The 24,966-nt window shown below is 45.1% G+C and overlaps 3 protein-coding genes across 3 annotated transcripts in view; 1 reads left to right on the top strand and 2 right to left on the bottom strand.

The window, feature by feature from the left end:
• Positions 1-6,918, bottom strand: part of sptlc1 (serine palmitoyltransferase, long chain base subunit 1) — a 44,055-nt gene extending 37,137 nt beyond the window's left edge. The window contains exons 1-5 of the mRNA XM_061699540.1: positions 6,816-6,918; positions 5,637-5,744; positions 5,472-5,566; positions 1,777-1,870; positions 1,551-1,623 (exon numbers count right to left, since the gene is read on the bottom strand). Of these exons, the coding sequence (XP_061555524.1) occupies positions 1,551-1,623; positions 1,777-1,870; positions 5,472-5,566; positions 5,637-5,744; positions 6,816-6,869 (424 nt within the window). The 5' untranslated portion in view covers positions 6,870-6,918. The remainder of the gene's footprint in view (positions 1-1,550; positions 1,624-1,776; positions 1,871-5,471; positions 5,567-5,636; positions 5,745-6,815) is intronic.
• A 5,810-nt stretch (positions 6,919-12,728) lies between these two features.
• chsy3 (chondroitin sulfate synthase 3) lies at positions 12,729-24,266 on the bottom strand. The gene is made up of 3 exons (XM_061699539.1): positions 23,223-24,266; positions 17,651-17,934; positions 12,729-15,288 (listed from the first exon to the last, which is right to left on the bottom strand). The coding sequence occupies exons 1-3, from the start codon at positions 23,776-23,778 to the stop codon at positions 13,723-13,725; spliced, it is 2,406 nt and encodes an 801-aa protein (XP_061555523.1). The 5' UTR covers positions 23,779-24,266; the 3' UTR covers positions 12,729-13,722.
• megf10 (multiple EGF-like-domains 10) overlaps positions 17,707-24,966 on the top strand; it is a 111,430-nt gene continuing 104,170 nt past the window's right edge. Inside the window, exon 1 of the mRNA XM_061699537.1 lies at positions 17,707-17,949. The gene's annotated coding sequence lies outside the window, so the exon portion shown is untranslated. The remainder of the gene's footprint in view (positions 17,950-24,966) is intronic.

Raw genomic sequence — 24,966 nt, 5'->3', positions numbered from 1 at the left:
TGGTGACTGTAGAGACTCTTCTCCCGGCTGTTCTTTGCTCATTAATCCATTGCTCGAGTTGGTCTTCCAACTCGGGCCACCTCGCCTTGTTTCCGCGGAAACTCAGCTTCGTCTTCTTGACTTGCCGAATCTCGTTTTCCTGCTTCCTCCACTTGCGAACCGTGGATTCGTTGATCTTGAATTCTCTCGCGGCCGCTCGATTCCCATGTCCCCTCTGCGTAACTGAACGTTTGCAGTTTAAACTGTGCTTCGTAAGCGTGTCTCTTCGGAAGGGCCGTTTTCGACTGCGGTCAAGCCAGCCTCCACTCATAAAGTAGCAGTCAAGCCAGCCGCCCCTACTTTTGTTCATACTAGGCATTACGGTAATAAGTCGCCAACTCGCGGCGAAAGCCACCTTCAAAATAAAAGCTTCCCAATAACACGGACGTCAGTGCTCTTCGGTTAAGGAATGCAAACAGCAAAGTGAATTTGAATCTTGAGATACATTAAAAAAAAAATTGCTCATTTGATATCTTCGGAAAGATAAATGTTAAATGGACTGCACTTATATAGCACTTTATCTACATCATCGCAGTGCCCAAAGCGCTTTACAAAGCCTCACATTCACGCACACATTCATAAACCCATGGGCGACCGCTGCCCGGCCCACTGGGAGCAAATTAGGGTTCAGTGTCTCGCCCAAGGACACTTCGACATGCGGATGGACAGTCGTAGCAGGGATTCGAACCTGTTGTACCTACTGAGCCAAAACTGCCCCAACCTAATCCCATTGGTATCGCAAGACAAGTCCAGACATGTGTGACAGACCACCAAGGACTCCACATAAAAGAGGTTTGACGAAGATCTGATATTGTATTTCGAAATAAAAGTCTCTGAAAACTGCATATGTTGCTGTCATTACACCTGACTGAAAAAATATTTGAAAAAAAATCTGAGATACGGATTATTGGGAGGCTTTTATTTTTAAGGTGGCTTTCGCCACTAGTTGGCGACTTATTACCGTAACGCCTAGTATGAACAAAATTAGGGGCGGCTGGCTTGACTGCTACTTTACGAGCGGAGGCTGGCTTGACCGCAGTCATTTTCGGCGGTTCTTAGCCAAACCGATGCAGATACCGGAACTATATACCCACTGGGGACGTGTCTTTAGCGTCCTCTGTCGCGCGCACCCTTCCCCCTTTACGTCCGCCTTCCTCTGTATAAGCAGCGTGTCGGCAGGAAATGCTCCCAGTCAGTCAAGCGGAGCGCTCATCACACAACAACATTTATAGATTTTGGAACTCGGTGCACACGTAAGGCTCGCCGCATTATAAGGCCCCCCGTCCATTTTGGAGAAAATTTAAGACTTTTAAGTGCGCCTTATGGTTGTGAAACAACGGTAGTTCATTTTTGGAACGGTGAACTGATCTTTGGAACTAGTTCACGCATAAAATTAATTTTCCCAACACTGATCCTTTATTATTTCACATCGCAATATACTGTATATCGCAGGTTTTTAAAAAAAAAAAAAAAAAAAAAAAAAAAAAAAAAAAAAAAAAGGAATCACCTACCGAACGTTCCATAGAAGCCCCTCGGGCCACATGTCCCGACCCCATATTTCTTCAAGGATGACAGAGCTTTTTGCTGCAATAACAAAGTGTAACGCAATTGGGCATGACAAACTGAACATTGATTCTTTTACTCAACAGAGAAAACTGGAAACGTTAATGCAAAATGTGTTTCAATCTGTAGCAGCAGAAGTGGTTTTACAAAGATGCATGTCGTTGAAACACTGACCTTCACTCGCTCGTTGTCAAGGAGACCCAGGAAGTTGAATGATGCAAAGTTAATGCACTCTTTTCCATTGATTGTGATTTTGTGGCTGGGAGGTCTGTCATTCAAGATGGGAAATAAAATATGAATTGCTTACGTCAAGATAGTTGGGGGGGGGAAAGAGAATTCAATGTGGTAGAAATGAGATATTATAAAGTTATCACGAAATAGTAAATACACAGCCCAGGGCTACAGTGCACCAATGGCTCATGTGATATGAATATCATAATTTTGTATTTTGTTATATATTTTTCACAACTCCAAATTGCACAGCCTTTGGGGCGGTCAAACTTCAAAACATTGCTATACATTGCTGCGTGACCAGGCATCTCGCAACAAACTGTACTGTAGGGCTGCAACTCAATTCATATGTTGATTACTTTTTCCGTTGAATCAAGTTATTTTTTTTTTTTAATTCATCCATCACTTTATTCAAAAACAGGATATTGTTTCAAACTGGCAGTGGAAAAAAAGTGCACAAAATGGTGGCTGCGTAAACATCCAATAGCTCTGAAAATAATACATTATTTCAAAACAAATCAAAATCTCAAACTATGAATCAATCACATTCTCACTCTTGACCTCTTATGCATTCAATTCAGATATAAGAAGTAAAAAAAAAAAAAAATCAATCAATAAATAAATAAAAAAACACAATTTCTAAATGTACAGTGCCATGAAAAAGTATTGCCCCCCTTCTCAAATTCTTAGATTTTTTTAGTTTTCCCACTTCAATGTTAAATATCATCAAATAAATATAACCCAATTGAACTGAAAATGTTGTTTTTTTTTTTTTTTTTTTTTTTTTTTACATGGTGATTTCATTTATGAAGGAGAAAAAAAGTGTTCAACGTTACCTGGTCATGTGGGAAAAAAGAAATTGGCCTGGTTGGGCCATCCTCAGCAGCGCCAACTGTCATCAAGCTTTTTCTATAACTTGCAATGAGTCCTTCACATCTCTGTGGAGATATTTTGGGCCACTCTTACTTGCAGAATTGTTTGAATTGAGGGAAAATGGAGGGTTTTCGAGCATGAACTGCCTTGCCATTGAGAAGTTGACTTGCTGGTGTGTTTTGGCTCGTCATCCTCCTTCAGAACCCAAGTGCGCTTCAGCTCGAGGTCGCAAACTGATTGCTGAACATTCTCCTTCAGGATTTTCTGTTCAAGAGCAGAACTCACGGTTCCATCAATCACAGCAGGTTGCCCAGTCTGACCCTAGCCTCAGACCATCGCACTACCACCACGTTTGACTGTTGGTATGACATTTGCACAAGATGTAACGAGACACACACCTTCCAAAAACCTCAACTTTCATCTTGTCAGTCCAAATAATATTGTCCCAAAGGTCTTGGGAATCATTCAGTTTTTTTTGCAAAAGTAAGACAAGCCTTTATGTTCTTTTTGGTCGGCAGTGGTTTTCGCCTCGGAACTCTGCCATGGATGTCATTTTTGCCCAGTCTCATCCTTATTGTTGTGTCATGAACACTAACCTTAATTGAGGCAAGGAAGGCCTGCAGTTCTTTCGAAGTTCTCCTGAGTTCCTTTGTCATCTCCTGGATGAGTCATTGCTGTTCTAATCTTTGTAGGTCAACCACTCCTGGGAGGGATCACCACTGTTCCATGTTTTCCCCATTTGAGGATAACGGCTCTCCCTATGGTTCACGGGAATCCTAAAGCTTTTGAAATGGCTTTTGTAACCATTTCCAGACTGATGGATGTCAATTACTTTATTTCTTGACTCTTCTGGAATTTCTTAGGATTGTGGCATTTCGTTTTTAAGCTTTTTAAAATGTTTTTTTGCCGACTTGATTTTGTTGGGACAGTTGCTGTTGAAGTGATTTCTTGATTAAACATGTCTGGAGGTAATCAGGCTTGGGTAAGATTAACCAATTAACCAAAACTTGTGCTCATCTCAATTTTGCCAGAAGACATCTTGATGATCCCCAAGACTTTGGGGGAAATACTCTGTGGTCTGACAAAAGTCGACATTTTGGAAGGTATGTGTCCCATTACATCTGGCGTAAAAGTAGCACATTTCGGAAAAAGGACAACAACCAACAATAAAATATGGTGGTGGTAGTGTAATGGTCTGGTACTGTTTTGCTTCTTCAGGAACTGGAAGACTTACTGTGATAAATGGAACCATGAATTCTGCTATCTAGCAAAAAATCCTGAAGGAGAATATCCGGCCATTTGTTCGTGATAACAAGCTGAAACGAACACACCTAAGTCCACCTCTGAATGGCTGAAGAAAAACAAAAACAAAAATGAAGATTTTGGAGTGGCCTAGTCAAAGTCCTGACCTGAATCCTATTGCATGCTGTCGCAGGAACTTACAAAGGCAGTTCATACTCAAAAATCCTCCAGTGTGGTTGAATTACAATCATTCTGCAAAGCTGAATAGGCCAAAATTCCTCCACAGCGCTGTAAGAGACTCATTGCAAGTTATCGCAAAGACTTGATTGCAGTTCTTGCCGCTACGGCTGGCCCAACCAGTTATTAGCTTCAGGGGGCCATCACTTTCTCCACACGGGGCTATTTTAGATTTGGATTTTGTTTCTCCCTTTATCATAAAAAAAACATTTTAAAACTGTATTTGTGTTTAGTTATGTTGTGTTTGACGATGGGAAACATTTAAATGTGGCAAACATGAAAAAACTTCAGTGACCCTCCCGTTGCAGGTCTGCCCTTTCTATAGAGTATTTTGTTCCTCAAAGGTTTTGGGCTGAATAATCTGCAGACTGCAGACTTTGCTGTGCGTTGTGACAGTTAACTTTGCACAGCAAATACTCACTAGCCAACACTTTTGAGTTCAACATAGGTGGAAAATCTGTGGTAGCTTAAAACACAATTGAATTTGGATGACGATGAGCACAACAATGTTCATGGTATTGTTGGTGTCAATTTTGAAAAAAACATGTCCACACTCGGCTGTTTACGCGGGGTTATGAATACACAGCTGTCATTTTTTTTTTTTTTTTTTTTTTGACAAAAAGAGTTAACCTTATTATCAGCAAAGGACATGATGTCACAGCGTAATGTGCAAAGAGCCCAGTTATGAAGTAAAGGCCTCTATAATCCCGCGCGCGCGTGGCGGACAACGCCCGCATTGCATCACGTGACCGACCCATTGGCCCTCTGCGTCACTTGACGCGCACACGGCAAAAAAAAAAAAAGTGTTGCTGCGCGTAGAATGCCGCGGAGATCATCTCTCGTGATTGGTCGGTTTTAGTCACATGCTGTGATGAAGTACTCAGCCTTCCCCTTGGTTCCACATACCAACCGAAGCCCGCTTGATCGATTTTGCATCATAATTAAATGTATCAGCCGGTCATCTAGGTCCTTTTGTTCTAGCAGGCACTGTTCCACGGTCGCCGTTGTTGTTGCTTTGCTCTTGGTGACGGAAAGGAAAGGGAAAAAATGCACAGGAAATTCCACCCTGTGGTGTCCTAGCCAATACCAGGCGTAGCGACCCCCATCGGCTTGGAGGGGAACTGCAGTACATTTTCAAAACTGCGCGCGCGGGTTGCGCCCGAGCATAAAGGCAAACTGCGTGCAGGATAGCTGCAGTGACGTCAGCGCGGTTTGCCGCCCGCGCGAGTACAAAGAAGCCTGAAGAGTTGCTCGTAACAACAAATTTGAGCTTGCTGAATGTTTACCCTGTGACAACATCATAGGTAATGTAGGACGACTCTTTGGAAATAGTGGGAGCAAGAGGTTCAGGCTGCCACTCCTCAATAAGATCTTCTTTTTCCTGCAAGAGCAACAAAAAAAATGAACCCCAAAGTTCAAAGGTGAGTCATATGGTCCCGAGTGCTTGTTACCTTTTCAGTCAGTTTATTTGTCTCATGGAGCCTGTAGGTTTTAGAGAAGAGAAGCCTGATGATCCATAAAATGAGGATTCCCTCCAAAACTAGGTGATAAGATGGAGCCTGAGGAATACATGACAAGGCTGTGACATCTCTATTTTTCAATGTTTGTATAATGTAAATCAGTACATGAAGTCTTATTAGTTGAAATGTTAAAGTGGCCATTTTCCGGTTTTTCAATGCAAGCGTCCGCTCGTGCCTTCTCCTTTTCCAGGTCAAACTGAGAGCAATTGCTTCAAACTTCACAGAAAACAGCAATAATAATAATAGTGAATCATGGACATACCGTTTTCTATCGTGTACAAATCCTATGAAATTGTGATTTTCGATGTTGAAATCGTAGAACATTTTACTCTTTGTCAGAACGACAGAAAATCTCAACCGAATTGGAAATTTCAAAAGCAAGGGTACAATTCAGCCCATGTTTTTAAATGAAGTTCTTGATTGTTCATTTGCGAAACGGTGTCACACTGGAATTATTTAGCATTTCAAAGCAAAACTGGCCCAGTGGGTTTTTTTTTTTTTGCTGTACAATACTGAAACCAAATTTAAGCAATATGTATCTGGATAGTGGGGTATCATCCACCTTTGCCCCCACACGCAGTTCTGCGTCACTGCTAGTGTGCGAAGAACTCATGCTAGGCTAACAACGGAAGCCGAGGAAGAACACCAACCTTACAATTTACAAAACAAAACAATTTACAAAACAAAACGCATGAGTCAATAATTCAAGTAACGATGCTACATTCGTAGAGCACACATGAATGCACATTCGCATACGCCGTTTCTCCAGTGTATTGTGTGTACAGCGGAACCGATGTCTCGACCCACACGTTAGTCAATTCCGGCCATGTATAAAATGTTATAAGCGTTCGGCAAACTTCCTTGTTTGATTTGCCTTCGGCGTTGACAGGTTCGAACATGACAAAGAGCAGCAAAGTACGACACGCGATTGGTTAGGAGTCAGTCAGCGCCATACACCAGCTACTTCCTGACTCCGGAAGTTGGTAACTGTCACGGGGGGTGGGGGGAGAGGGAGGGGCAACAATTCCTACAGGTAATATCATTATGTTGAACAACACACGAAGTACGTACATTCAGGTCGTCAACGTGTTGCGCGGAGCAAATAATTACCTCGTACAACGCTTGCACCATTTCCACCAACACCCATTGCTGTCCAGACGCCATGTTTACCTCCCGCCCCTCCTGCGACGTCACAAGTGTACGGTGTTGTGTGGAGTCCAAACCTCTCTGGTCACGCCCATAAAATAACGTAACTGTGACGTAACTCCAAAATGCTTATTTGTTCAGCTACTGTGCTATACTGCATATTTTGGTATCAATACAATACCAAGTAAATACTGAGGCAGTATCGCCGATACCGATACTTGTCAAAAACTAAAGGCATCATCAAATTGATAAATATCAATTGTTAAAGACCTTTTAGTATTTTTGCGATGTTTAATTTTTTTATGATTAAATATTTTAAACCCGGAAAATAGTTTATTGGCAAATAGAACATACTTTTTTTTTTTTTTCCATAAGCAGTAGAACAGTAACAAACCATCATATGGAAACAAAGTGCACAAAGTGATCACTGATACACACATAATGTATTACATCAAGGTCTTAGCATAACTGATACTTTTTGAGTTGGCTAAAGTCACAAATAGAACATTTAAATTTGAAAATTAATATTAACTATTGGTAAAATATTACTTCCAACACTATTACACATCAGCGGTGTGATCCTGGAGAAGTTGCTCCATTGGCTGAAAGACAGTAAGGTTAATTAGAGCAATGAAAATGCTAATGCTTGTTTTCATTCAAAACTAAATTATTTCAGAGGGGAACACATTTGATATAAATACAAACTTAATATTGAAATAAACCCTGAGATGATAGAAAGGAAAACTGTAATTATTTTGTTTTTGTCAACAGAAAAACTGGCTAACTTCAAAAGTAGATATTGTATATAATCAAGCTCTTGCGGGAAATCCTAGTTATTTACAGACCTGCAAACTAAGGCATGAAAAAGGTGACCAAAAAAAAAAAAAAAAGGTTGTGAGGGTCTTAATTTAGTTTAATTTAGGAATTTAGATTTGTGAATATGAAACGTACCGAACAAAATATAAAAGTTAATATTACTCATTTTTTTATCTTTTGACTCATAAAGTGTAATAATAGTTTCCTTTTCAAGTGTAATTAACTGTTTAAGTGGTCTGTTCAACTATTGGGAACGTAAAACCGAAACAGGAAACGACAAAAAAAAAAAAAAAAATGAAACCGTAAGAAAAAGAAAAAAAAACGTAAGTGGGGAAAAAAAAGAAAAAAATTGCGTTTGCGATTTAAAACGTTTTGTGGGAATCTTTTTTGGCACAAATCTGATTACATATGAGTGACTCCGTCGTGTGTTTTTATGTCGCAAAAGTATTTTTCTGTCAAAATGGCCGTCTATGGTCGAACTAGAGAGGCTCCGACGACCGGAATAAATTGTTTTTGACATACTTGGCAAATAAAGAGTATTCTGATTCTGGCAATATTAACCTCAAAAACTAAACTTGATACAATAAACTCTGGATTGAAAGGGGTATCATTTTTTTATTTTGGATTTATTTGAAGGCAATGGCAATCTGCATAGTTGTGAACGTTTCTGAAAAACAAAATCCTTTCCAGTCAAATTCAAAGCATTTTCATTTGTTGTCAAGGCTTTTCCGCAAAGAATTCTTGAGTTAATGTACTGTAATCTATGTGATCAGAATATTGATCAAACACTTTCCCTCACAATGAGAGGAAATATTATATTTGATTAAAAATGTACAAATAAACATGTTAGGAATACACTTCATAGCTATAATAGGATTTCCCCAAGAGGAAAACTAGTCTGGAATTCACAATTAGATGATATTAATTGGCATAAAACACGGTTATTCCCCTCCCAGTTCTCCATTTTGAATAACGTAAGAGAACTTCAATTTAAAATACTTCACAACATTAACTCTTGCAAAAACACAGTTTCCCAAGTTCACTGACTCGGCTGATAAATGCACCTCTTGTGGGACTGAGTCAATTACACATTCATTTTGTATTTGTGCTGTGTAATGCAGCCCTATGGGGGGCACAACTCAGTGCAAACTGTAGGCCGGTCCTAAGCCCGGATAATTGCAGAGGGTTGCGTCAGGAAGGGCATCCGTCTTAAAACTCTGCCAAACCAATATGAGCGTTCGTCCAAAGAATTCCATACCGGATCGGTCGTGGCCCGGGTTAACAACGTCCGCCCCCCCGGCACCGTTGACCTACAGGGCACCGGTGGAGATTCAGCTACTGTGGGTCGAAGACGAAGAAGAGGTGGAAAGCGGGTAAGGGGCACAGCAGACCGGCTGGGGTCAGATGTGAAGTCTTCCCTCGGGCACAGACTGAGCAGGCTTGCACAATTTCCCAGGTGTCTTTTACCCGGCTGCGCCACCAGAAGTGTTGTTGAACAAATTGGATCGTGCGGGCGATAGGTGAGTTTTGGACGATGGGCCACTGAAGGACGTCAGATCGTGCAGAGTCGGGTACGAACAGCCGGTCTGGAGGTCCATTATTGGTTATCCGGTTGGGTTTCTTGAGCATCCTTAACGATCTATTCGATCTCAGAGGTAGCTGCCCCAATGAAGCAGGAGGAGGGGAGGATAGTTTCATGTTCTGCAGGGCTGGAGAGGGGTAAGTACATGCGGGAAAGGGCGTCAGGCTTGCTGTTGCGGGTAGGAGAGGCTGAAGTTGAACGGACTCAAGAAGAGGGCCCAGCGAGCTTGTCTGGGATTGAGACGCTTGGCGGAACGGAGGTATGCAAGGTTTTTGTAATCAGTCCAAATGATAAATGAAGATTCAGTCCCCTCCTGGGCATGACTTTTTTCGGTGACTGAAGTGGTTCGAGAGGGAGTCGGAGCCGACGTGCCAATCGCTCATGAATAAAATTATCATCTGCGCCGGAGTCAATGAAGGCAATAATGGGTGTGTTGTGAGCAGGACCAAGAATACATGCGGGAACGGTCATACGGGAGGGAGAGCTTGGGGAGGTGGTGGTTTGGCTCACCGCGGTGCTCTTGGGTCGTGGTGAGCCTGGTCTTTTTGGTCTCAAGGGGCATGTGGAGATGAAATGGCCTGATTTACCGCAATAAATCCACAGTTGCTGGGTGACACGGCGCTGATGTTCCTGGGGATCTAATCTCGTGATTCCGAGTTGCATGGGTTCATCTGGTGCAGTGGGGGCGACGAGGAGGCAGTCGGAGGTTCAAAAGGCGAGTGAGGTGCTGCCGACGCAATGCTCACAGAGGATGCAATTTTGTGAGCGTGACGAATGCTACTTTGGATTGTTCAGTGGGGTAGCTTAATGGTTGTAGATTGAATACTAGGGAGCAATTGAGGAGGAATTGACTGCATCCACCGAGGTCCCCGGAGTAGGGCCCGTGCGGGGGAAGATGAGGCTCTTTGTACGGGAGGCAGGATGGATCGGCAGCTGCGGGTTCAGAAGGAGTAGTCACGGGAGGGTGGTCGGACTGTATTTTGGAAGAAAGGAGGGAAACTGGTTGCGTAAGAGTGTTCAATGAGTCCATGATCTCCTGGAGAACTTTGTCCTGTCTTCCTATATGGGCACCTTGGAGGGTGAGTGCTTGTCTTAGCGCCTCCGGGGTTGCTCAGTCCATGAAGGCCAGAGTATTCTGTCACTAAATTGTATCCGTTTTAACTGGACCCAGAAGCAAGCAGAGGCTAAAGAAGTTTGTGGAGAATGGTTTATTGAAAAGGAATTTGGAGTTCGCCCAGATCAGATCGCCCATCCAAGAATCATTATTGTATTTGCGTGTGTATGTGTGTGAAATTCATGTTTTGCCGGTTTTGTTCTTTTAACACAATGACTTTGTGTGCAACTGATGCGTGGTTTCAATTGACCTACCATGCATGTTTTTGGGAGGTGGGAGGAAACCCGAGTGCCCGGAGAAAACCCACGCAGGCACGGGGGAGAACATGCAAATTCCACACAGGCGAAGCCGGGATTTGAACCCCGAATTCCATCCAAAAAGTTAAACTTTCATAGATTATAGATTCAGGGCCCATAATTACAACAATTTCAAGTATGTATTTGTTTATTTTTACATAATTTGGGCTTCCAGCTCATAAAATCCTTGACATTGGGAATTCAAACATTAGAATATTATATTTATATAGCTCTGAGTATCGTAGTCATGATTTGGGATGCAATGTCCAGTGGAGGTGTTAGTAAACTCTGCTTTGTTAAATCCAAGGTCACTGCAACATCCATCCATCCATTATCAACACCGCTTATCCTGTTCAGGGTCGCAGGGCCTATCCCAGCCGACTTCGGGCGAAAGGCAGACTTCACCCTGAACTGGTCGCCAGTCAGTCGCAGGGCACATACAGACACGGACAATCATTCGCCCTCACACCGTCACCGAGGGGGAACTGAACCCACGCTGCCCGCACCAAAGTCAGGCGAGTGTACCTCTACACCATCAGTGACTGTCACCGCAACAGTCTACGAGAATGTTTTAGTGGACTTCATGATTCCTTCTGCTGAGGAACTGCATGGAGATGCAGATTTCGTCTTCTAGCAGGACCAGGCCCCTGCCCATACTGCCAGAAGCACCAAAACCTGGTTTGATGCCAATGCCATCACAGCGCTTGAGTGGCCAGCCAACTCGCCAGCTCTAAACCCCATGGAGAATCTATGGGGTATTATCAAGAGGAAAATGAGGGGCACCGGACCCAAAAACAAAGACCTGACTGCAAGCAACATGGAAATCTGGGTTTCCATAACTCCCAGGCTATTGCCTCAATGCCACGGCGCATCGAGGCAGTGATTATAAAGCAAAGGGATTCCCAACCAAGTATTGAAGATGAACATATTGTTTTGAAAGTATCATATTTTGACATGGGTGGTAGGTTGATTGAAGACTCTAAATTCCTCGTAAGTGCGAATGGTTGTTTGTGTATATGTGCCCTGCGAGTGCCGTCCATTTCTTCTGATCGTCCTTGAGATGGTTCGACACCTTCATTGGAGTCCAGCTGTGTTTGATTATACTGATTGGACTTGATTAGGAAAGCCACACACCTGTCTATATAAGACCTTACAGGCCACAGTGCTTGTCAGGGCAAATGAGAATCATGAGGTCAAAGGAACTGCCTGAAGAGCTCAGAGGCTGAATTGTGGCAAGGCACAGATCTGGCCAAGATTACCCCAAACAATTCTGCTGCACTTAAGGTTCCTAAAAACACAGCGGCCTCCACAATTCTTAAACGGAAGACGTTTGGGACGATCAGAACCCTTCCTCGAGCTGTCCGTCCGCCCAAACTGAGCAATGGGGTGGGGGTGGGAGAGGTAAAGAAGAACCCAACAATCACTTTGGCTGAGCTCCAGAGATGCAGTCGGGAGATGGGAGAAAGTTCTAGAAAGTCAAGCATCAATGCAGCCCTCCACCAGTCGGGGCTTTATGGCAGAGTGGCCCGACGGAAGCCTCTCTTCAGGGCAAGACACATGAATGTTCAGATGGAGTTTGCTTAAAATAAATAAATACATTTAAAAATAAAACACCTGAAGAAATCCAAGGTGGTGAGAAATACGATTCTCTGGTCTAATGAGACCCCTGATAGAACTTTTTGGCCTTAATTCTCAGCTGTATGTGTGGAGAAAACCAAATCTCCAAATCCAGGTGAGAAAAACATGTTGCATCATTCCCAAAAAGACTCATGGCTGTATTATCATTATCCATCCATCCATTTCCTTTACCGCTTATACTCACTCGCGTTGCGGGCTGCTGGAGCCTATCCCAGCTATCTTCGGGCGGGAGGCGGGGTACACCCCGAACCAGTCGCCAGCCAATCGCAGGGCACATAGAAACAAACAACCAATTATGCAATTGACTCACTGAACAATATCACTTTCATATCATCAAACCATATAAAAATCTTTATTGACAAACTCTTTTATAAAAAAAAAAAAAAAAAAAAAAAAAAAAAAAAAAAAAAAAATGTTTTTAAATAGAAGTGTTTGAAAGACTAACAATGGAATAGAGGTGGACCCATCATAGCAAGAATCATTGAAACAGAATTGGATCGCCGGGACCTCAACCTTGTCTGTCCACAGTCAATAAAAATAAGTAAATCCCAACCGTTCAAAGTTAATGTACCAATATTCATATTCAAATGAGTCTCCAAATAAATGTGATTTAACCATATGGTTCAATCTGTCAACTGTATTGATTGCTGCTCACAATTACAACTGGTCTTTTTCTTTGATTTTGCTTTGAAAAAAAAATAGTGTCCTGGGGCCTCACGTACAAAGATTTGCTTGGATTTCCTTCTCAAACACGGCGTACCCTCAAATCCAGAAAACGTCGTAAGCACAAAAATATCCAGGGGCCTCGTGTACAAAAGGTGCGTATGCACAAAAACGTGGCGTACTTCCTTATCCACGGCAAAGTTTCCAATGTGGCAAGAGTGAAATGACCGTGGAAATGCGCGGTGCCTCAAGCCAACTCTATTTGACAGCAAAATATTTATTCCAAATACCATACATCCAACATTTATGCATGAACCTTTATCTCATAGGGTTGAGTGTAGCTTACTGTATGAACACATTTGTTGTGAGTTATAAGAATAAAGGGGATTTACCTTAGTTTTGGCGTGTGTGCGCTGTTCCAACCCCACAGCATTGACAACCTTACCCGTGCACGAGTCCTCTAACAGTTTCCCCGCATCACCATTAAGTGTCGCCGAAGCCCCAACGGCTGCAGAAACGTGCGGACGCCAGCCATGACGTTGCCGTGAGGCACCGCACATTTCCGCGGTCATTTTCGCTCTGGATACATCTGAACGTTTGCCGTGCAAAAGAACACACGCCACGTTTTTGTACGTACGCACCTTTTGTACACGAGGCCCCTGGTGCTTTGGAATCAGTCGAGATAATACATCCGAAACCACTGCTGACTGTGTTCTAGAACTGAGGTAAATTTGTATGGCGGCATGCACACAGGCTGCGATGTCAGGATAAAGTTTTATTATAAATTCCTATGTGTTTCTCCATCCACAGCTCTGCTAACTGCATCGTCGAAGCGTAAGTACTTGCTTTTGACCCCAGGCACATTTTGAGTTGCTTTGGGTCAAGACTCAAATTGCAACGGACAGGATGATAAATATGAATAATTCCTGGTTCCTGACTTCGCAACACTTTTAAACCAGAATGAATAACTTTTGTGAAAAGGTCTACATCTTCCAGTCCCCAGCCAAGAATTGAGGTGTCGAATCCACCAGCTTTTAGCAGATCACTCTTGACGACACATGCTATGCCAAAGCCATAAGTACGCCAAAAGCCACTTTTCTTGGTGAGAACAAAATTGTTTTCTCTTGGGGCCTTTTCAGCATACACTATCTTAGGGTTGTACTGACTAAATATGATGGGAAAATAGATCTGTCTCCCTTGAACAGTGTTATCTCTGCAGCGTTGCAGGGCATCGGCATTAAAGATGAGATCGACATCACAAAAGAAGAGTAGCGTGCCATTATCAGACAATGAGGAGCCCAGCTCGAGAGCAAACCCCCGCGAAAAGTTTCCAGTCATTGGAATCACTGACAGATCAGCTTTGGGATATTTCCGGTTGTAATCTTTGATTAACTGGAGATGTTTTCCTTTGTTCTCATACCGCTCATTGTCCACCAGAATCACAGATAGTTTAACATTTTGTTTGGGTATCAAACACACTTTTTCAAAGTTTTCCATAAAACGGACAAAGGTGTCATAGCGACCAGACAGGGGAACGAGGACGTTGACTTTCCTCTGGCTTTGCTCCCATATTTCCCTGGTCGACTCATAGAACTGAAAAGGAGATAAGAATTTCAGAGAGTTGGGCAGAAAAGACAGGGACTGGGATTCAGAGTTGATGGCAGTCACAAGGTCAGCCACATTTAACTCTTCGGTTTCATGAAAGAAAGGTCGACTAAAGGACTGCTGAAGGTACGCATGGCGCCTCACAGGCACAGTTATTTTACGTCCCTTGTGTTTTTTGTACAGAAGCAGTAAGTCTAAGATGTATTCAGCCCCATGCATTGGATCCACTCTGTAGTAGCCGTATTGAATCTCTTTGAAATCTATTACACGTCCACGACTTTTTGAATTTTCATTAATCATTTCCATGACCTGGAGTATAATGTCTTCTAATGCAGTCCGAAGTGAGTTTCCCAGGCTTTGGCGGGCAACCTTGTTTTCAACAGCAGAATAAATATGGCGCCCCGTCAGAAAATCCCACTCGATGACGTCATTTCGATCGCTGGCCTGATAACGCATGTAGGACGGTGGTCCTCCCAGTTGCTCGTCCTCCCACGACATTTCCGTGTCACTGAGGTGCGTCATAGTCAGGCCTTCCCGATGGAGCAGAACGGTGTCGTAGCGCAGTCTTGAGATCTCGCGGGTCAACATGTAGTTATGGAGTCGGTACTGGTAGGCAGGCCATTTGTTGGGATGTAGTGTGATGGCGTTGTGGATCTTGCTACTGTGGAGCTCTTCGATGAAACCTCTCTTGTGTTCGTAATTCTCATAGAATAGCTGCTGCATCTGTTGAAAGAGTTCACACATGATAAGAATTTGCCTGTCTGGGTGGGGTCACCGCTTTAATACGGTTCCGAGACACAACATTTCCACATTTGGGACGGCGCGCACCATAAGAATACATCGCCGCACTGCACGAAAAGGCACACTTCCACTAAGAACACATGCGGCACCACAAGGCAAGCTCAGTTCCTACTGTACTTACTGTTTTATATTTATGGAATGCAAGTTGTTTTTTTTTTTTTTGCCCAAATATTGGATAGCTAACTGTAATTAAGACATCACTCCTGTGTTAGCATAGGTTCGTGATAGACTATGGCGCGTTCCGACTTCCGTAAAAAATGTGGGTAACGTCACCACCGTAGGAACAGAACTCATAATGTCGTCTGCATTATAATAATAATAATAATGTCGTCTGCATTATATGCATCTCAATCACGGCCATGGAACTCTCTTTGGAAATGTCTTGTTGTCACATGCATCAATGACTGGAGGGAGCAGATGTAGCCAAAAAACAAACAAACAAACAAACGAATATAAAGTGCGTCCAATATAATTCTAGGTGTAAACAGTCTGAACAATAAAAGCACTATATTATCTGTTTACTGTGATCTTTCTTCCTTCAACGTTTTCCCACACAAAGCTAGACTCTTTTATAAGCCATGCACACAACAAATACAGTACTGGAGAGGGGGAGGGGAAGAAAAAAAATATAAAAAAATAAAATAAAACTAGGCTCAACTGCCTTTTTCAATTGAAGACTGCCTCATAGACATTACGTCACTTTATTTAATGATTGGATCGGATCCGAATACCAGTTCAAGTGATTTAATGTAACCGGATTTGAACACTTCAAGAGGAATGACGCTCATTTTAAAAATGATCAACAGTAAACCATTTTTCGGTGAGTTGGAGACAAGCTAAGAAAAGGCAACATGATGCTCCCGGAATACAGAAAAAAAAAAAAAATTCCACAAATAAAACGCACCATTGTTTAAACTGCAGAGCTGCAGGGGATTATGCCCGCACTAGCCGCGGTTAGCCTGGCCCTCAACAGCTGGATATCAACAAACACGAGAGACCTAGTGATGTCATGGTAAATTATGTTTGAAAATTTGTGATGCTTTCGGGGAAAACGCTTATTTAGCTACCATTAGTTTGCTTGCCAATGGCGGGAAGTGCCACCTATAGCCTCGCCACGTTAGCTGCCTGGGCCGACATTTCACAGTTCAAAATTAGCATCGTTCACTGACCAAATGTGTCCTATAGTTGTCAACCTGCTTACTGTAAATGCTATTTTCTGGTTAAAATCGACCCGTTTCTGTCTTTGAGCCGACTCTGCTACTAAATGAATATGAATGAATAAATAAATACAGTAGTTTATTCATTTGTTTGTACATGCCCCATCCTATATACATGGGATCGTCAGCAATCACACCAATCAGTAATTGCATGCCAGAGTTTGTATTGGCCTGCACAAAATGGGAACAAAAAACTACAATATTGCATTATGACTTGTGATAAACAAACGTGTATAGCCACAAGATATAATTTGTTACCACATCTTAACGTTCTCATTCATCTTAGTTCAGGTTGTCTTTATGATACGTTTCGAGTGCATGATGTCAAAAACTCTTGATGAGGAACATTTGATCAATTGTACAGCCTTATTGTTTATGTGTCTGGGTTAGTCAATCCTTTTGCACAAGGATGTCATGTCAGTAAAACTTCAATAACGTGTGTATCCATATTTTGTTGTTTCTCAATCAAAGGCCAGCACGCATGGTCCAGGATGACTCCCGAGAAGACTGTGACCCTCAAATCTACTCCAGTTCAGTGATTGTCAAAGTGTGGTATGGGTACCACTAGTGTTACGCCGGCTCCCTCTATTGGCATGTGACATTTATGCATTCATTTTTCGTACCGCATATCCTCACGCGGGTCGCGGGCGTGCTGGAGCCTATTCCGGCGGACTTCGGGCGAGAGGCCGTGTACACCCTGAACTGGTCGCCAGCCAATCACAGGGCACATACAAAGAACCATTCACACTCACAGTCACACTTACTGACAATTTAGAGTCTTCAATTCACCTACCATGCACGTTTTGGGGGAGAACCTAGCAAAGTCCACACAGGCGAGGCCGGATTTGAACCCGGGTCCTCAGAACCGTGAGGCACATGTGCTAACCAGTCGTCCAACGTGCCGCTCGGGTATGTGACAATCGCTCAATTAAATAAATGTTCAAAATGAATTCATTTGATGAATTGATTTCCTTGGGCTAAAAAAAAAAAAGAAAAGTCTCGTTTTAAATGATGTTGAATGAACCTGAGCGAGCCGGAGAAAAACAGTTTAATAACTCAATAAATACCTCGTAGGACCACACGCATTGCGTCCCTCCAAAGCGTCGCACACACCGGCCCACTTCCACATCCTCATGAGTTGTGTACAGCTCCCTGAGACAAGTACCAATGTGTGGTGTCATCCTGCGTAGAACCTCCCTGCTGAAGATCATGCCTGGTCCACCCATGCAGAAGTTCTCCCCAGGCTCAAGAGCTAGTCTGCCCAATTCCTCTGCCATGCCAAGGCCAGTCTGTCCAAGGTAAAGAGGCTTACTGCTGTTCAGAGAACGCAGAAACAACTCCAGCTTCTCACCTACAGAGGGTGAAGGTAAAGTGGAACGGTAACTTAATAAAGTTAAAAGAAAATAAGAAAAACAACATACGTGGAGCCAAGTAGTTTATGATCCAACGTATGAACACTTAAGTTAGACGCAAATGCAAATACAGTGGACCCCCAGCATACTCGCGGTTCGACACCCCCGGATTTACCTATTTGTGGATTTTTTTCTTCAATTTAAAATTTTGTTGAGTTTTTTTTTTTCCCCAATTTAAAAAAAAAAAAAAGAAAGCGGGGGTCCACTGTACAGTAAATAAATAATGATAGTAATTTGCTTTGTTGTTTTGGCGTAGAGTGCGACTTTTCCATGTAAGTGTTGCTGAACACAGCTAAGCTACTCTACAGAAGCGATGCGATGAAACCACACAATCATGTTTACGATGACGTTCCTTAAAGTCAGTAGCTGTAGTTGAGCTTCATCAAAACTTGTGCACCGTGATGTTAGAAGACTGATTCAAATGGAAATCCCCATTTATATTTTAAATCTGAACAAAGGTTGACCAAGAGCCGATTGTGCGAGACCAGTAGTTATTAACCAAGGTTCGACCAAACCCCAGTGTTGGGTAAGTCAGTCTCAGCTTTAAGGGGTTCAGCGGAGCGAGAAACACACGCGATGTCTGTTTCCATTCCATTCACCCAACTCATATGATTTGTGACGCTTCAGAACACGCCCTTAGCGCCCAGAACACGCCCTTTGGCATCACTAAAATCGTAGAAACCCCTTCGTGAGCAATCTTTTTCAAGGATGGTAGAAAAAAGGAAGAAAGGGAAGACTGTTGCGAGAATGACATGGGAGTGGAACTTGCCAATGTGCAGGCAAGCAATCCTGAACTCCTGAATCCTGAAGGCAACAGCTAAAGTCACATTGATTTGCAGTAAATGAGTTTTTGATATTCGAAAAAAAAATACAATTCTAATTTCATTTTTCTGGTCCTGCTCTTCTGTTATGTCAAGCAGAAAGGAGGATCTCTATCCCTTTAAGTCCTGAACAGTTTTACTGTGTCACAGTAGACTTTTTAAGCTCCCACTGTGGTTTATTTGTATTCTGATGGATATTTGAGAGTTACAGTCGGTCAGTCGAACAGGACAAACTTTTTAAAGGGGAGGGACAGACAAAGCACGGCTCAAAGACCCCTAATGAAGACGACAAACAAGGGACTTCGTTTTCCTTTGCCCGGACGCGGGTCACCGGGGCCCCCCACTGGAGCCAGGCCTGGTGGTGGGGCTCGAAGGCGAGCGCCTGCACCCATGGGGCCCGGCCGGGCACAGCCCGAAAGGGTAACGTGGGCCCCCCTTCCCATGGGCTCACCACCTGTGGGAGGGGCCATAGGGGTCGGGTGCAGTGTGAGCTGGGCGGTGCCCGAAGGCGGGGACCTTGGCGATCCGATCCCCGGCTACAGAAGCGGGCTCTAGGGACGTGGAATGTCACCTCTCTGGCAGGGAAGGAGCTCGAGCTGGTGTGTGAGGTCGAGAAGTTCCGACTAGATATAGTCGGACTCGCCTCCACACACAGCTTGGGCTCTGGTACCAGTCCTCTCGAGAGGGGTTGGTCTCTCTTCCACTCTGGAGTTGCCCACGGTGAGAGGCGCAGAGCAGGTGCGGGTATACTTATTGCCCCCCCGGCTCGGCGCCTGTACGTTGGGGTTCACCCCGGTGGACGAGAGGGTAGCCTCCCTCCGCCTTCGGGTGGGGGGACGGGTCCTGACTGTTGTTTGTACCCACCCTTTTTGGAGTCCTTGGAGGGGGTGCTGGAGAGCGCTCCCGCTGGGGACTCCATTGTTCTGTTGGGGGACTTCAATGCTCACGTGGGCAATGACAGTGAGACCTGGAAGGGCGTGATTGGGAGGAACGGCCCCCTCCGATCAGAACCCGAGCGGTGTTCTGTTATTGGACTTTTGTGCTCGTCACGGATTGTCCATAACGAACACCATGTTCAAGCATAAGGGTGTCCACACGTGCACTTGGCACCAGGACACCCTAGGTCGCAGTTCGATGATCGACTTTGTGGTCGTGTCATCGGACTTGCGGCCACATGTCTTGGACACTCGGGTGAAGAGAGGGGCGGAGCTGTCAACTGATCACCACCTGGTGGTGAGTTGGCTCCGATGGTGGGGGAAGATGCCGGTCCGACGTGGCAGGCCCAAACGTATTGTGAGGGTCTGCTGGGGACGTCTGGCAGAATCCCCTGCCAGAAGGAGTTTCAACTACCACCTCCGACAGAACTTTGCTCATGTTCTGGGGGAGGCGGGGGACATCGAGTCCGAGTGGACCATCTTCCACGCCTCCATTGCTGAGGCGGCCAACCGGAGCTGTGGCCGTAAGGTGTTCGGTGCCTGTCGTGGCGGCAATCCCCGAAGGATGCCGTCAAGCTGAGGAAGGAGTCCTATTGGGCCTTTTTGGCCTGTGTGACTTCTGAGGCAGCTGATGGGTACCGGCTGGCCAAGCGGAATGCAGCTCTGGTGGTCGTTGAAGCAAAAACTCGGGTATGGGAGGAGTTCGGTGAGGCCATGGAGAAAGACTTTGGGACGGCTTCGAGGAAATTCTGGTCCACCATCCGACGTCTCAGGAGAGGAAAGCAGTGCACCACCAACACTGTGTATAGTGGGGATGGGGCGCTGCCGACCTCGACTCGGGACGTTGTGAGTCGGTGGGGAGAATACGTCGAAGACCTCCTCAATTCCACCGACACGCCTTCCCATGAGGAAGCAGAGTCTGGGTTCTCTGAGGCGGGCTCTCCTATCTCTGGGTTTAGGTCACCGGGGTAGTTAAAAAGCACCTCGGTCGCAGGGCCCCGGGGATGGATGAGATTCGCCCGGAGTTCCTCAAGGCTCTGGATGTTGTGGGGCTGTCCTGGTTGACACGCCTCTGCAACATCGCGTGGACATCGGGGACAGTGCCTCTGGATTGGCAGACTGGGGTGGTGGTCCCTCTTTTTAAGAAGGGGGACCGGAGGGTGTGTTCCAACTACAGGGGGATCACACTGCTCAGCCTCCCTGGTAAGGTCTATTCAGGGGTGCTGGAGAGGAGGGTGCGTCGGGAAGTCGAATCTCAGATTCAGGAGGAGCAGTGTGGTTTTCGTCCTGGCCGTGGAACAGTGGACCAGCTCTACACCCTCGGCAGGGTGCTCGAGGGTGCATGGGAGTTCGCCCAACCAGTCTACGTGTTTTGTGGACTTGGAGAAGGCGTTCGACCGTGTCCCTCGGGAGTCCTGTGGATTGTGCTTCGGGAGTATGGGGTACCGGGGCGTGCCCTTTCCGGGTCGGGGATGAGATCCTGCCCCAAGTGGAGGAGTTCAAGTATCTTGGGGTCTTGTTCACGAGTGAGGGAAGAATGGAACGGGAAATCGACAGGCGGATCGGTGCGGCGTCCGCAGTGATGCGGACTTTGTATCGGTCCGTCGTGGTAAAGAAGGAGCTAAGCCGAAAGGCGAAGCTCTTGATTTACCGGTCGATCTTCGTTCCTACCCTCACCTATGGTCACGAGCTGCGGGTCGTGACCGAAAGAACGAGATCCCGGATACGAGCGGCCGAAATGAATTTCCTCCGCAGGGTGTCCGGGCTCTCCCTTAGAGATCGGGTGAGAGGCTCGGTCATCCGAGAGGATCTCAGAGTAGAGCCGCTGCTCCTCCACATCGAGAGGAACCAGATGAGGTGGCTGGGGAATCTGATTCGGATGCCTCCCGGACGCCTCCCCGGTGAGGTGTTCCGGGCACGTCCCACCGTGAGGAGACCCCGGGGACGACCCAGGACACGCCGGAGAGACTACGTCCTTCGGCCGGCCCGGGAACGCCTCGGGATCCCCCCGGAAGAGCTGGATGAAGTGTCTGGGGAGAGGGAAGTCTGGGCGTCCCTGCTAAAGCTACTGCCCCCGCGACCCGATCCGGATAAGCGGTCGAAAATGGATGGATGGATGGATGGAGAGTGACAGAAACAACACAAAGAAGAGAGTGAAAAGGTAACTAAATAATACAGGAAAACAAGACACTAGCTGTAAATAAGATGAGGAAAGTAAATCATTATATACCTCGTACATTGACACAATAGAATCGAGTGTTGTATGGGACAGTCGTGCTACAACCTGTGAGGGAAGGAAAGGACAAGATAGGACTGGACAGGACAGGGACAGAAGTGGAAGCGTGCAGGAAGAGGTCGTGGAGCCGGCTGTACAACTGAATTGTGGTGGGAGTGGCTATTTAATTATAAACATCTGTAGGAGTGTAATTGACGGGATAACCAAGAAATTCGCGATTTCCAATGAAAAAAAACAAAAAAAACAAAATCCCAAATCAGAATTTCCCCATTTGAATCAAAACGAGTCAAAGAATAAAATACTTCATTTATTCTTTACTTCAGTCTGACAAGCGTTGCAATGCTGCCCACGGCTTCCACCATTTTGACTTCGTGCGCATCACTTCGCCGCACGTGGGCATTGTAGCTTCACAGTTCGCCATAAAGTTTGTTGGGGGGCGGGGGGGAAAGAAACACGCCACAACGGAAACCGGAAAGGGGCCATCGCTGGAGAAGGCAAACGTGGCACGGCGGCAGATTTAAAAAAAGGAGTAAGTTGATCCAACACACCATGAAGCAAAAGCGGCTCAGTAGCCAGCAGGCTAACTGGAAAGGCGGCGGCTTGGTCCGTCCGCGAGGATTTATGGCACAGACGAACCCAAAAAAAAAAAAAAAAAAAAAAAAAAACAGGCCCGGCCGGGATTCAAATTTTCACTAAAATGAAAAACTTTTCTGTAAAGGAGCAGCGACAGCTCAAACGCATCATTCAAAACTTAAAACGTTCCAGCGAACTCGCTTTCCGGTTCAATATAGTTGTCAAATCATCAAAATTGGATTTTTCATTTGTTGGACTTTTTGTTGTTGTTGTTGTTGGATAGTACAAGGAGTAACAATTAGTTTGTGATTTGCTCGTCATGATTATTTGGAAGGGGGGGGGGGGGTGTAGAACAGTGGCATGCAAAGGGGTGCTTGCAGCCCGAGGTCACACCGCTTTGGCGATTGCCCGGAAAACTGATTGTAAACGGACGCGGGGGGGGGGGGGGGGATCCCTACCCGAATTTGGATGGAGCCACCACCCCCTAACCGTCGACGATCAGTTTCCAAAGTGGTGTGCGCCCCAGGGTGCAACACCCCTTTCCACGCCGCTGGTGGAGAGGGGTGGTGGTACGAAGAACTGTAAATATTTTTATTTGTATTTTATTTTTTACAAAATTTCTCTCGCCCCCACCCCAAAATACATAGCAGAAACCTAATTACCTCTTATATACACATCATCATCTGCTCGCATGAACCACTGGTATTTATCCAGGTAGTGATCATGGATGTACTTCAGCATCATAAATGACTTCTTCTGTGGCGGATAAGAATCGTCCACGCCTGGGAGTGAGATCACCGGGATCGGCGCAGGGAGGCGCACGTGGTCGGAGCCCGCGCTCGAGAAGAACTCCACCTTTCCGGGAATCGAACGCGCCCAGGTGTCGTGGGCGGCCGCGGCTCGGGAAGCCAGATACTTCTTGGCCGTCATCACGCCCACGTAGAGAAAGTGCTCGGGTCGCCTCAAGACACTCCCGCGGTCACCGCGACTGCTCGCCTCGTTTTGGGCAACCCGAGTGACCCGCTCGTCGACGGCCGCCGCGTCCGCGAGGTTCCCCGGCACTTTCCCCACTGCGGATTCGCTTTTGAACGAACATGAGGGGGATTCGTTACGTTTACCCTCCAGAACTTGGGGGAGAATCAACCAAGAACACGCAGTGAATCCGAGAATGAGACCGAACAGGACGGTTGTCCACTGTCTCCTTAATTTGAACGGCATGGCGGTTTTAAGAATTTCAACCTGCGCTGGACGGAGTGTTGCTGTATGAATGCCGTCGTTGTCTGGAGAGGTGCTGACGTGTAGGAATAGCCAACATCTCCACAAGGCAAACGTGGAAAAACACGCTTTCCCCTTCCGCTAGCATTGTTCCAGGGCTTTAAATGGCGTCACTTTCGTCTTGCGGTCAACTCCATCCTCAGTTCGCCCGTCCAAAGAGTCGTGCCGATTTGCCATATTATCCAAATCCAGGGCAGTACCGCACTCCCACGACGTCAACTTAAGTCGCTCTATCTTTCACTGCTACCAGCTACGACGACGGCGTCGTTTGAGGATGAACCACCGCTATGGAAACAAATAACCATAGAGAGCCTAAGGACTTTCCTTTTTCAAACGCGAACGTTGTGTAGTCGATAATATTATGTCCTCTCCGGAGCGGCATTAGTCCACGATTGAAGGAGGTCACTTGCCATCATTTTTGTTGCGCTGTCAACAGCCAGCGCAAGACTTCCGGTAATACGGGCTTTACCATTTCAGAATAAAATGCTTTTCTTCCGGAACGCTGCTTCAAAGTTAAACAGCTTGTCTTAAAATTGGTTTACTAAAGCTGGAAACTGTGCTGTTTCATTTGAATAAGAACACACTTGAATTAAGGTCCCCGTGAGAAATGACGTAGATGGTTTTATTTTGAAGCCTTTCTGTCGATCTCTCGAAGGACCTTTTTTTTTTTTTTTAACTTATTTTAGCCAATGGCTGCAATATAACAAAGAGATTGTCACGCCTAAATACTTTTCATATTATGTGTTAATTTTTAAGGTATTTGTGTACAAATCAAATTTTACAAGAAATCTTTTGAAAGTAAGTACAATTTGCCAATTAGTAACATAAGCTTGATCACAAAGCATTGAGACTTATTTTCATGTACATATCTTGTAATGATGCATCCTTTAGATTGAGACCAACTGTGATGGCATGTCCAGTTTTTTTCATACGTATATTTTTCAAAACCTTTCCCAAATTTTGCGGACACAGGGCAAATGCAAAAATAAGTGTGTATTTTGTCTCTGTCTCAATCCCACAAAAGGTGAATTTATCATCCGTGTCAGTGAACCTGGAAATTGTGGGTAAATGAGAAATATATTTTAAAAAATGGAAAGGTCGCTTTGTAACCACATATTAAAGATTGAGTTC

The sequence above is a fragment of the Phycodurus eques genome, chromosome 15 (assembly GCF_024500275.1).
Source record: "Phycodurus eques isolate BA_2022a chromosome 15, UOR_Pequ_1.1, whole genome shotgun sequence".
NCBI lineage: Eukaryota > Metazoa > Chordata > Actinopteri > Syngnathiformes > Syngnathidae > Phycodurus > Phycodurus eques.
The sequence above is the reverse complement of the archived record's forward strand: the minus strand, read 5'-3'. Positions and strand labels throughout refer to the sequence as shown.

Excerpts from the sequence above, each read along its gene's own strand:
- chsy3 (XM_061699539.1), bottom strand. The coding sequence starts at position 23,778 with ATGCCGTTCAAATTAAGGAGACAGTGGACAACCGTCCTGTTCGGTCTC. Across the intron at positions 17,935-23,222 it reads TGATGATGTGTATATAAGAG|GTGAGAAGCTGGAGTTGTTT; the intron begins GTAATTAGGTTT and ends CACCCTCTGTAG. Across the intron at positions 15,289-17,650 it reads AATGCGTGTGGTCCTACGAG|ATGCAGCAGCTATTCTATGA; the intron begins GTATTTATTGAG and ends CTCTTTCAACAG.